This window comes from Danio aesculapii, chromosome 18 (assembly GCF_903798145.1).
Source record: "Danio aesculapii chromosome 18, fDanAes4.1, whole genome shotgun sequence".
Lineage (NCBI taxonomy): Eukaryota > Metazoa > Chordata > Actinopteri > Cypriniformes > Danionidae > Danio > Danio aesculapii.
Window position 1 is genome coordinate 52,460,782 of NC_079452.1, and position 12,075 is coordinate 52,472,856.

Sequence of the window (12,075 nt, forward strand, 5' to 3'; positions counted from 1 at the left end):
GAGAGGAGATGCATCACAGATTCACTTTAAATGTCATAGTTTAAATCATTGTGTGAATAATAAAAAGCATGAATTGTCAAAATGAGCCTTTTGTGATGAAGTTTGTTTTATATTCGGATATTCAGACATTCTCCTAATAATATAATTTCAGAAAAGTATTCTTTGCAAATTCTAAATAGGGAAATCATATTAGCAGCCAATGAAAGTACAACATTGTACACAGTGAATTAGATAGTGTTACTGTTGTTTTTGAAGTCATACTTGCATTCCGATCGAATATTCAAAGTAACATGGTAAACAATATAGGGACTTCTAAATGAACGAATGTGCGAATATAAAACCAACTTTACCTCAGTCCTTTTGTGTGACTTTTATGTGAGGTCTCACATATCTAAAACTGTGATGGTATACTTTGGTTGTTTATATATTATTCATAGCAAAACAATCCAGAGTACTAGATGATGATAAAGTTTAAATAAACAATACTATTACCAAACAGTATCAAACAGTTACTCTCTAATCAGTCGTATGGCAGCAACGCAATTCATTCATTCATAGTATGTTAAACTAAACAATAAAACAGTAGGGGCATAATGGGACTGGCAGATTATGCTAAACACAAAGAATCATACCTACCTGAACATATCTTTCCAAAACACACCATAACTTATTTGGTACTCACATGGCAGTGGTGCAAATCATCAAGTTGAATCAAGCAGTGGCCTTATTTCACATTGGGGGCGTGGTTTGCGCTTAACTGTTGTGGAGGAGAAACTCACGCTGATTGGTTGGTTAAATCAGGAAATGGCACGCTGTGACTTGTCCGTCATCCAAAAACATCCGATTAAATACCCGAGCTCTGAATTTGACAACACTTAATATTAACATTTTCTAAAAATTATATATTAAGTAACAGTAAATAGTTTTGTACACATTGGAACACAGCTTCTAACATATCTTAAGTTAATACGCGAATGAAGCGATTCGGGTCACTGAAACATGTCAAATGATTCAAAGACTCAAACGATTCGTTCATGAATTGCTCGAAGCGAAGAGAGCTAAAAGTATGGCAAAAAGCTGTGCATCACTCCAAATAGAAACTATGCAAATAAAACGTGCTGGTGTAATGTTTATGATTCGAATAATATCTGCAACAAACTATGTAATTGTGTAAAGACGCAGAGCAAGTGAATGGTTTTAAACTGCTCGAAAGAACCGAGTCCACATAACGAATCGGACTTTCACTGCCCGTCATAAGCAGCTTTTTATAGAGTCGTAAATTTTGAATCGCTTATCATTATTTAGTTCGAAATTACGATCGCTTTTATGAGCACAACAAAATAATAATTTACTAAAAGGGTCTTGACGTTAGTTCGATGGTTCCAACAGTGCGTCTTTGTACAGTGTGGTCCGTGAACTTTCACCTCTGTTCCTACAGTCGATAAGGATCGTGTGGATCTGACAGAACACACGCTGAAAATATTCATGGATTAGTATGAATTGCGCTTTGGTGCTTTAGTTATTTATTCCCGAAAGAATCGCGTTTGCACAGTTTTGTTTCACGGTAGTTGTTTCAGCCACATGGAAACTTTCATCAGCTTCACGAACCAAAGTCAAGGAAGGGATCGCATTTTCAGGTCAGTCTCCCAGCTTGTCATCCGTCAAAAACAACATTGAGTTGAAATTACGTGGCATAAAATATGAGCTAGACTGTGCCTGAACATTTTCATTTGTTTGTTTTCTTTAGGGCAACACAATATGCATGTGCTTTGGCGAAATACCTTCTGAGAAATGAAGCGAAAAGAAAAGAGCTGGCGAAAAAGCTGCAGTTGCTGGAGTCTAATATGAGCTCGGGGCGAAAGCGTAAGAATGCTGTTACATAATATAAAAAACACTCACAAAACCGTTCAGTTCTTTCTCAGTACTGCCTGTCCAACATAGTGCTTATACCAGTACTAAATTATTAGATAATATTTAAGTATTCTCAGTTAGTAATATTTCCAATTTTTCCATGTAAAGTCATTTTACAGTTCACACTAGTAACCATTCTCGTTAATTATTGAAAGATTCATTTCACGTTGTCTTTAGTACAAATTAATGTACGTTGACATGACTACAATTAAAGTACCCCTATTATGCTAATTAAAAAGTTCATATTTTTGTTTAGGGGGTCTACTATGAATCATGGGTCAAAATAAAATGTTCTCATAATATATACAGCTTTCAAGTCTTTTTATTCAGTAGCTGTGTCCCAGTTCAGAAACCATGTTTTTTTTCACTAGACAACTAGGGCTGTGCGATTTAATCGAAATCAAATCGCAATTTAAAACGTTGAATAACGAATCGCAAGAAGCTGTGATATGAAAATATATTGTTTAATTTCCCCCACTACGCAAGATATGATGACTTTCACCTTAATATTTTAGAACGGATGTATACCTGGCCGAATTGCACTGTAGGTGGCGAGAACGAGTCTTCCAACCTGTGTGTATTCCTACTGTGAAACTACTACATCAAATGTGACGTGCTAACAGTGAGCAGTCTGACATCTGACAGTCTTCAGAAGTGCCCTTCTGAATCAAATCAGCAGGATGCCCTTCTGGATCTTTCACTTACTTCGAAGACACTACTGACTACGCTTACATGGACATCCGCAATTTAGTTATTTGCCTTAATAGACAATAATATAATTAAGGTGTTTACGTGAAGTGCTTTCATGTAAGAGTTTCCTGTAAATTAGGGTGACTTTAACTGCAGTTCGGTAGTTTCACATTCACTCATGAACATATCATTCATACCCCTGTGAGGAGTAAGGACTGGTCAGAGTGTTGTGGAATTTAATAACGCACGCCAAATGGAAAGAAAAAACTTCAACATTTCATGATGTGTGTGTGTGTGTGTGCGCTCCTTTACAGACAGTCGCGTGTGTGGAGCTTGTCAGAAAATATGGCGAAAAGTCCTACTAGTGTTGGGCCAATAGACGATGCCATCGTCCATCGCCGATGGCTGATAGTTGCCGATGGCTGATTGGCCCCTGCTCCAAGTCTTAATTCCACTTCTGTTTAGTTCAGTTAGGACTTTAGTTGGATTAAGGTAATCAAAAATTGCTGTTTCGAGCATATGTAGGCCTACAGTTAAAAAAAAAAATGTTTTTGTTACTTTCTCCCTCATTTGAGTTAAACTTAAGGTCACTTTATTTGTACTTACGGTTAGCTCTAGAGAAAAAATTTAAATCTGAATAATTTAAAACAAATTTAAATAAATGTTGGAGTAAATTAATATATTTTCAGTTCCGAAAACTCGCTTCATTTTTGTAGTAAGAAGCTACAATACAGATTATTGAACTAAAGCTTAACTTTAGTTAACTAAACTTAACTAAAGAATCACTGGTACAACCCTTCCTACTTCCTACTACGAGCAGAAGGGCTGCCAAAATCACTCTGGACCCCTCACACCCAGCACACTGCCTCTTTGAACTTTTACCTTCTGGTCGACGCTACAGAGCACTGCGCACCAGAACAGCCCGACACAGAAACAGTTTCTTCCCTCAGGCAATCCATCTCGTGAACACTTGATGATAATAATTGCGAAACCAACATCACTACTTGCTATACACTTTTATACACATATACACTTAACAACACACTTTACATGCCAATTTGCACATAACAGCTGCACATATAACGTTGTATATAGTAATAAACATGTACATACACTTGTCAATCTGTATATTTGCACTCACTACTTCTATTTTAAAAAAAATATTTATTATCTGTTTTTTGTCCTGTCTCTGTAATCCTGTTGCACTGTAGAAGCTCTGTCACCAAAACAAATTCCTCATATGTGTGAACATACCTGGCAATAAAGCTCTTTCTGATTCTGATTCTATAAAATTAAAATCGCAAATTGAATCAAAATCACAATTACATATTTTCCCCAAATCGCACAGCCCTATGGACAACACATACACTGTATTTTAAAGGCATGGCTTTCGATGTCCCTAAAGCCAAGGCGAATATTATTTAATAAGGTGGTCTAGTCTATGAAGCATTGTAATAGCTGCCATTAGGATTGTGTGATTAATCAAAATCTAATTGCAATCACGATTTGAAGTGTTGCAATTAGCTAAATCGCAAGAGGCTGCGATATGAAATGTATATAATTTAACTTCCCCTACCCAGAGCAAATGGATGACTGCCGTCTGTGTGTGACAGTCCTACTAGCCAATTGAGTGAGCACACTTTTGTTCCGCCCAATCAGAATTGAGCAACCGAACAATGCGGAGCACCCACAAAAAAAAAGAAACAAATGGGAAAGCACGAACGAGTGGGATGATGGCTTCAGATGCATTAATATAAAAGAAAAACAGCACGTCAGTAATATGAGAATATCTTGGTTTCAAGAGCTTTATAAGAGCTGTCGCAGAATTGTTGCCACAGCACGGGGAAATACAACAACCAGCACTTAAAAAGCACCACAAGTGGCAATATGAGGAGCGTCTTGTTAAAAAGTCAACTAAAAGTATTGCCAGTGACACTGAATCTAGTAACAAGCAACAGCAAAGTACAATTTCAGAGTTGTTTGCCAATACAAGTTAATATCTTTTAAGTTTCTTTTTTTTAACTAACACCTACTGCATTTTAGCAGTAAGAAGCTACGATACAGATTGAGCTGAAGCTTGACTACACTGTAAAAAATAAATTCATAAAATTTACGGTTAAAAACCAGCAGCTGTGGTTCCCAGTATTTCACTGTTAAAAATATGGTACAAACTGTAAAAGTAATTTCTCATTTTTACAGTAAACTACCGTATTTCATTAATTTCTAGAGGTAATATGTCTTTATTTTGAATGACCCACATCTACACATCTTTTGTTACACAGTTAGACATGTTATCACAGCCATATGCAGGTGGTGATGAGAAAGTTGCATAATGAACCAATGCTCATCACAAACAACTTTTCCCGCTAACAGTAAAGTGTATCAGAGTATAGAAGGTGCTCAGTGTCATTCACACAGCTACTAAACACCAGTATGGTGACACACATAAAATTAAAGTCATGAAATAAACATTGTTTAACAACGTTAGATGTAACATAAATCTCTAATGTACATAACTGATCCATATTAATCCATATTAAAAATATCCATAGTAATGTCAGCAAAAAGCATAAAAAGTGACGTGCCATGCAGGGAATTATGGGAAAGTCAATTTACTGTTATTTGCCATATATATTAAGGAAACATACTGTTAACCAGGTTATAGATTTTTACTGTAGCATGTTTACAGTTTTTTTTTAACTGTTGAAATCACGGCCATTGTTTTACAGTGTACAATCAAGTCAAGTTGAAATCGGAATATCTGGGGGAAAAAATAAAAAACGCAATTAATATTTTCGCCAAAGCACATTGACAAATGGCAATAATATTCTTGTTTTTGAAAATTATATTAAACTGTTTGAAAACATTTTGTATGTAGTAAATTATTATTAATAAATTGTATCGTATATGATGGAAGTTACCATTTGAACCTTTTATTATATTTTCTGCTTTAAACATTTGTCTTGTTTAGTCAAATACACTGTAATGCAGTACTTTTAAAATTAATGATATATAGCATTAAATATTAATAATAACAACAACAGCAACAACATATAATATTGTCATAAGCAGTGCACAGTTATTATTGGGATAGTGTTGTCAACAAAGGTCATGAAAGGCATCAGTTGAATCCTTCATAGCCCAGGAAACAAAGGACACATTTTTGCGGAGCCTTCAATTTGGGACAGCATTCATCCCGCCACTGACATAATCACTCTTTGGATGTAGCCTTTGAATTGGGACACAGCTACTGTCTGAAATGGTTTGATGAATGATGGTCTCTCTAAACCAATCCTTTCTGATAGCTTGCACTCTGATTGGTCAGAGGGTCCAGTTCGTTGGTATTCTTCTACAGTTTACAGCTCATGTTGGAAACCAAACGTTCATTACTGTATCTGAATTTCAGATCTGGAGGCTTTCTTTGCCTCTCAATATACATTGATATAAACAGTACCAATGATGTTGGTTTTACTGTATCAAACCAATCTCAAGAAGTAGCCGATCAACCGATCCATAATGCACAATGCTTGGGTGTTCTTTCAATACATCTTATTTCAAGAGTTCACACTTAGCTGATAATTGATAATAAAGCTTGTTTGACATGCTGTCTCGGGAGAGATCCTCAAGCCCTGGGCTCCCTCTTGTTAGGGCGAGTGGGGAGTTTGAGCTTAGGTAGGTCTTGATGAACTCCCCAGACTGATGACAGATATAGGGATGGCTAAGGAGACCTATGCGGCTTGCTAAGAGCTTGACTATGATGCCAATTTGGTATGTTCAATTTACTTAGTTTGCGTGTTTTTTGGACTGTGGAAGGAAACCGGAGAAAACCCCCACGAGCACGGGTAGAGCGTGCAAACTCTGCACAGAAATGTCAACTGGTTTAGTAAGGTCTTTAACCAAAGATATTCTTGCTGTGAGGTAACTGTGCTAATCACAAGAAGGGGGAGTAGTTGTGTGTGTGTGGGGAGGAATTTATAAAAGAGCTATATAATTAATATAGGCTTCTTGGCATCGGTTGGAGCCCCCTAATTCCCCAGGGCCCTAAGCGGTTGCTTACCATGCTTATTGGTTAAGTCAGCCCCTGGGAAGGAGTCTTCAAGACGAATATACTAATATAATTACTCACTTGTTTACAGTGAGTTAGGAATCATCTGATTGGTGAATCAATTGTAAGCTAATGCGGGACCAGCCGTGAACAATCATAAGGATGTGATATTCTCGAAATTAGTTTATAAATAAGCTTCACATAGCTTCCCAACTTCAACTAGTGTTTGAGGGTTAAAGCAGATTTGATTCACGGTCAGCCAATGAAGACCACAAATTGGCATTAAAAATTGAAAATTGATTACAAATCTATGTGGAATTTCCTCAGAAAATAAAGCAGAATTACAGATGGTTCGCTTCAGGCAGCTCAGAATTGGTTCATTCTTTCAGAAGTCAATAACTTGATTCATCACACTCTTTAGAAATTTGCTGACATTTTATGTCTTGAAAAAGCTAAATTACACACTACATAAAAGATAATATCTGAAATCCCACAATAAGGGCACTTTAGCTTCTTAGTTAAACGGCTTAGGCAGGGGTGAAATGATTTGAAATATAATGTGTTATTTCATCTCGACTGTCAATGAAAGGACAGAAAGAAACCTTTCAGGATTCATTAGAAATATCTGAATTTCTCTCTCAATGTTTAATAGAGAGACAGTTTGTAATGGCATGAAAGTATACAAAAAAACTATCAATTTGAGTACAATTTCCCTGTTTCACTTCAAACTGACATATTTAGAGTAATGGTTCTAATCTAAACACAATTCAGCATCTAGCTTTGCCTCAATTTGACAGATTTAAAAATGAACATCATCCATAATTGATCTGTTTTGCTCTTTTTCCAGTATTCAGGCTTGGCAACACTGTAAACTCGGTCCATGCTGCCAAGAGCACTCTTCATATTTCTGACCCTGTCCTGCGCTTCTGCCTGACTGTCGCCAATCTCAACCGTGCCTTATACTTCATCTGTGACAACATCCTCTGGGCAAGAAGCATCGGCCTAATCCGAGATATCGACAAGGAGCGCTGGAACTTGAATTCCTCTCGCTTCTATTTCCTGTCTTTGGTCATGAATCTGACCAGAGACGTCTATGCGATCATCCAGCTAATGGTCCAGAAGTCTCGAGACCGACGCTACCAGCAGAAAGCCGACCAGCACCTTAACGAAAGTCCGGATGTGGCTTGTGTCATTGTGCCTCAGCTCGACGCGTTTCTCTTTCTTCTCATGGAGAGCCTCAGAAGTCAGCCGTCTGTGGCTTTGGATACACTTAAAAATGTTTGCGATCTTTTCATTCCACTTGACAAACTGGGTATTTACCAGACCAATGCAGGGGTGGTGGGCTTCTGTGGGCTGGTGTCCTCGCTTTTAGGCATACTGACAGTCTTGAGGCCCACGCTTAAAATAAAGCCATGATGTAGGAAATAAGAAAATACATTAAAGTAAAATCCTGGAGATTTCCGAACAAACTTTTAGATTAGTTAAATGTTAAATTAGACTATTAATAAAGGATTAGATTCTCCCTAAAAAATTAATTACGTGATGATTTACTCACTCCCAGGATATATTTGTCTTGCTTTACTTATTTGACAAGAAATTTGGGATTTTGGAAGAAAAAGTTAAAGTTTACTCTATTTTATCACCTTCAAGTGCTTCCAAACCTTCATGCGTTTCGTTTTTCTGTTGAACACAAAAGAAGATATTTTGAAAAATGTTAGAAACTGTTAAACACTGACGTTCATACTATAGAAGTCAATTGTTGCTGGTTTTCAGGATTTTTCAGAATATTTTCTTTGGCGTTCAATGGAACTCAAATTGAAACTCAAACAGGTTTGTGCAACGTTAAGGGGGACTAAATTATGGCAAATGTCATTTTTGTGTGAACTAACCCTTTAATGATGTTTCTCAACATCTAATGCAAGTGTAAGGGCTCATTGGTCTTTTTTTTTTTTCATACGTAATCCATATTTATGCAGCTTCAAAGCGTCCACATGAGCACAGTTAAACAATAGGGAAATCATCAGTCGTATTCAGTGCCTATGTAATTTGAGAGGTTGCAGACTAAACTGCCAGCATTTGTATTTAATAAGTAGATCATTTATTTATTTGTATTTATTGAAATGACTGATTGTTTGGTCAAATGTGTTTATGTGAATTACTTTTGGAGCTGCCTTAATATGGATTATGGACTGTCAGAAATGTCTGACGTGAACTTTGTTCACATGCAATCAATGGAGAAACAAAGATCTATAATTTTTTTTCTTATTTTCCATGGATAAACATAACATCTGGGCAGCTAAAAGTGATATGCATGACCTCAGCCAATAAATAAGTGTCTTTTGTGTAGTGAAAAAAAATAAATCCCCATGAAAATTATGGATTGTTTTGCCATTTGTTGACTGGGGAGATATAGATTCATTTGAAGCTGTGTAAATAATGATCCCGCAGGGCTGGTGTCCTGCATAATTTAGTTCCAACCCCAATTAAAAACACCTAAACCAGCTTATCAAGCTCTTTTTAGGTATACTTGAAACTTCCAGGCAGGTGTGATGGAGGAAGTTGGAGCTAAGCTATGCAGGACACCGGCCCTCCAATACAGAGTTTGAAAAACTCTGCATTAGATCATAGATCTCAAACTCAATTCCCGGAGGGCCGCGCAGCTCTGCATAGTTTTTCTCCAAGTCTGTTCAAACACAGCTGATCCAACTAATGAAGGTGTTCATGACTTTATTTGAACACCTCAATTATTTGGTTCAGCTGTGTTCGATTAGGGTTGGAGCAAAACGGTGCAGAGCTGCAGCCCTCCAGGAATTGAATTTAAGACCCATGCGTTAGATGGGGAAAAGCCTAAATTTAGATTACATCGAATTAATCCACATCAAGCTAACAAATAATGGTTTTCCATAGCAAAAAGTTTAAAAATTTATTGAAAAATGTGCTACGTGGATGCGAGAGATTGTAATCCTAAACACATCACCAAGGTTTTTTTTATGAAAATGGCTGATCATTTCACTGTAGATTACATTGATGCTGCCTAAATATGCATTTTGGACCACCGTCAACCAGTGGTGTAGTCCTTAAAAAAAAAAAAAGGTGGTGTACTTTTACTCACCCAACCCAAATTTTAAAAGTGGGCAATGAAAGTCAATGTTTCTTTGATTCCTTAGCAATATATATTTATTTAACATAAGTTACCTGTAACTATTGACTTCCACAGACGAAAAACAAGTCCTATGGAAGTCAATGGTTACAGGTTTCCAGCTTTAACAGAATAAAAAAAAGACAAACCGGTTTGCACCAGGTAAAGGCTGAGTAAATAATTACAATTTTCATTTTTGGGGTGAACACTCCATTTTAAAATATAAAAAAATAAAAATATTGAAACAAATTTGTTCATTTTAAAGCGAGATGCTAATAGTGTAATCCTATTCAATGATTTATGCTTGGCTAATAGCAGGGGCGGACTGGGAAAGAATTTTCAACCAGTCCAAAGTTACTGTCAGAAAGGAGGGCTGGGGGGGTTGTGCGGCAGGCCAGAGTCACGGTGGCAGGCCACATCCGATGCGATCTAGAAAGTGCTCCCTATGGCCAGTCCGCCCCTGGCTAATAGTGCCCCCAGCAGACCCGGAGATTGGCTTTATAGGGAACTGAGGCAATAATGTATTGTACAGTTCATGAGCTAATCGCAAAACTTAGGGGGGGCTGAATAGAAATATAAGGGGGCTACGTGACGCTCATGCTGTTTCATAATTGTACCTGAATGTTTCAGCGAGACATCATTCAGTTGACTTGTCGTTGTCTTCGAAAAACTCTAACGAAATGCTCACCGCTGCTGCGGTAGTCAGGTGCATGGAATGGCGCAATTTAAACAAAATGCACCAATTGCAACAAATTAAGGTGCAAGTTAATAACACATTTGGTATATAGTTTAATAATAACATGTAATTAGGGAAGTCTAATCAGCAAAACAAGTGAGTCTACTGAGGGTATATGCAATTATGGATCCTCAGAAGTCGTAATACCCAAACAGCTCGTGGAATAAAGTAGGCATAAGGAGTATACATGCGTATAGCCCCAACTACACCACTGCCGTCAACATAATTTGGACTCTAATTTGAGTATCATTCACTTGCATCAGATGAAAAAAAAAATCATGTTTTTCTGCAAAAGCTTAATTTCAGCTAAAGAAAGTAAATCACGCACCTTAGAAGGGTGAGTAATTCAGGATATTTCACTTATTTTGGGATGACATTTTGTGAAGGGACCAACTTAATTGGCACGAAAGGGAAAACAGTACATACCCATAATGCAGTGCAGTGCTTGTTCTGCACAAAATAATGAGAAAAATTGCAGTGTGTTTAACCACATGCTGCATACGCTTTCATTAAATAGTGCCTTACCACATCTGTTTGTGGCATCCGTGGGTAAACATTACACGTGTGTATTATGCACTCTTTTAATAGAGATTTTGATTACTGTGGTACTGATATGACGGTAGATGAACACTTTGAAACTAGAAACTTTATTTCCATCTATTAGAAAGGATGGGAGATGCTCAAGTTTCTGTAGTGTGCGCTTAACATTTAGTCTTCTCTTTTTTGGAGAAAAGCATCTGTGATTTTAGATGTTTCCTACCTCGTTCCGACAGACTTGTTTACAGATGTTTATTTCACTTTAGGTGTCAGACAAGGTTTTATTAGTTATTGCTTCTATAACATTCTGATTCTACAGCACTGTCAAACTGCTTTAAGAACAAGCTGTGAACTTTAATAAAGGAATTTATATGCTGTGTTAAAAGGGTTTTGATTGATTTATTTGTACTTTATTCTCACCTGTCTATCAAAACAATATCACTATTTTTTAGGCCACATCAAATTCCAACCATACATTTGGGCCTTACAAAATTAATTTGCATTTCATGAGTATTTAAATGCATTATCTATTGATTGTTTGGAAGTGGGGATTAAACTTGCATTTAGTTTTACTTTTAGGAGTACTTGCTTCAACTTCTTAATTAAAATTAGTTCTTATATGATATGTTAGATGACAAATGTATGGATATCAATTTTGGCATGTAAATACAACACCATAAAAAGTTAGTTCATTAAAAAGTGAAAATAGTTTTGTTATATTAGTTACTATGGGTGCAGTATTACCAATTTAAGAGTGCACCGTAATCTGTAGCAGAAGACATGGAAATGTTTGACAATGTCTTTGGTTCATTTTCTGGATTTTGAACGTCTCGTGACCATCATCTATGGAGAATGAGGGAGCTCTCGGATTTCATCTAAAATGTTTTGTGTTCCAAAGATGAATGAAGGTCTCAGGGGATTGGAATGACGGTGAGTTAGAGCTGGATTAATTGAAGCCGATTTTATCAGTAAAGTTAGTTCTCATAAACCTCCAGCATGTGCACTCAAATGAAGCAG

At 36.8% G+C, this 12,075-nt stretch overlaps 1 protein-coding gene across 1 annotated transcript; it reads left to right on the forward strand.

Moving 5' to 3' along the window:
• Positions 1–1,242: 1,242 nt before the first annotated feature.
• pex11a (peroxisomal biogenesis factor 11 alpha) lies at positions 1,243–11,443 on the forward strand. Its single transcript, XM_056478621.1, has 3 exons — positions 1,243–1,637; positions 1,748–1,863; positions 7,494–11,443. Exons 1-3 carry the CDS (start codon positions 1,582–1,584, stop codon positions 8,060–8,062), a joined length of 741 nt encoding a protein of 246 aa, XP_056334596.1. The 5' UTR covers positions 1,243–1,581; the 3' UTR covers positions 8,063–11,443.
• The last annotated feature ends 632 nt before the right edge of the window (positions 11,444–12,075 follow it).

Excerpts from the sequence above, each read along its gene's own strand:
- pex11a (XM_056478621.1), top strand. The coding sequence starts at position 1,582 with ATGGAAACTTTCATCAGCTTCACGAACCAAAGTCAAGGAAGGGATCGC. Across the intron at positions 1,638-1,747 it reads GGAAGGGATCGCATTTTCAG|GGCAACACAATATGCATGTG; the intron begins GTCAGTCTCCCA and ends TGTTTTCTTTAG. Across the intron at positions 1,864-7,493 it reads TATGAGCTCGGGGCGAAAGC|TATTCAGGCTTGGCAACACT; the intron begins GTAAGAATGCTG and ends CTCTTTTTCCAG.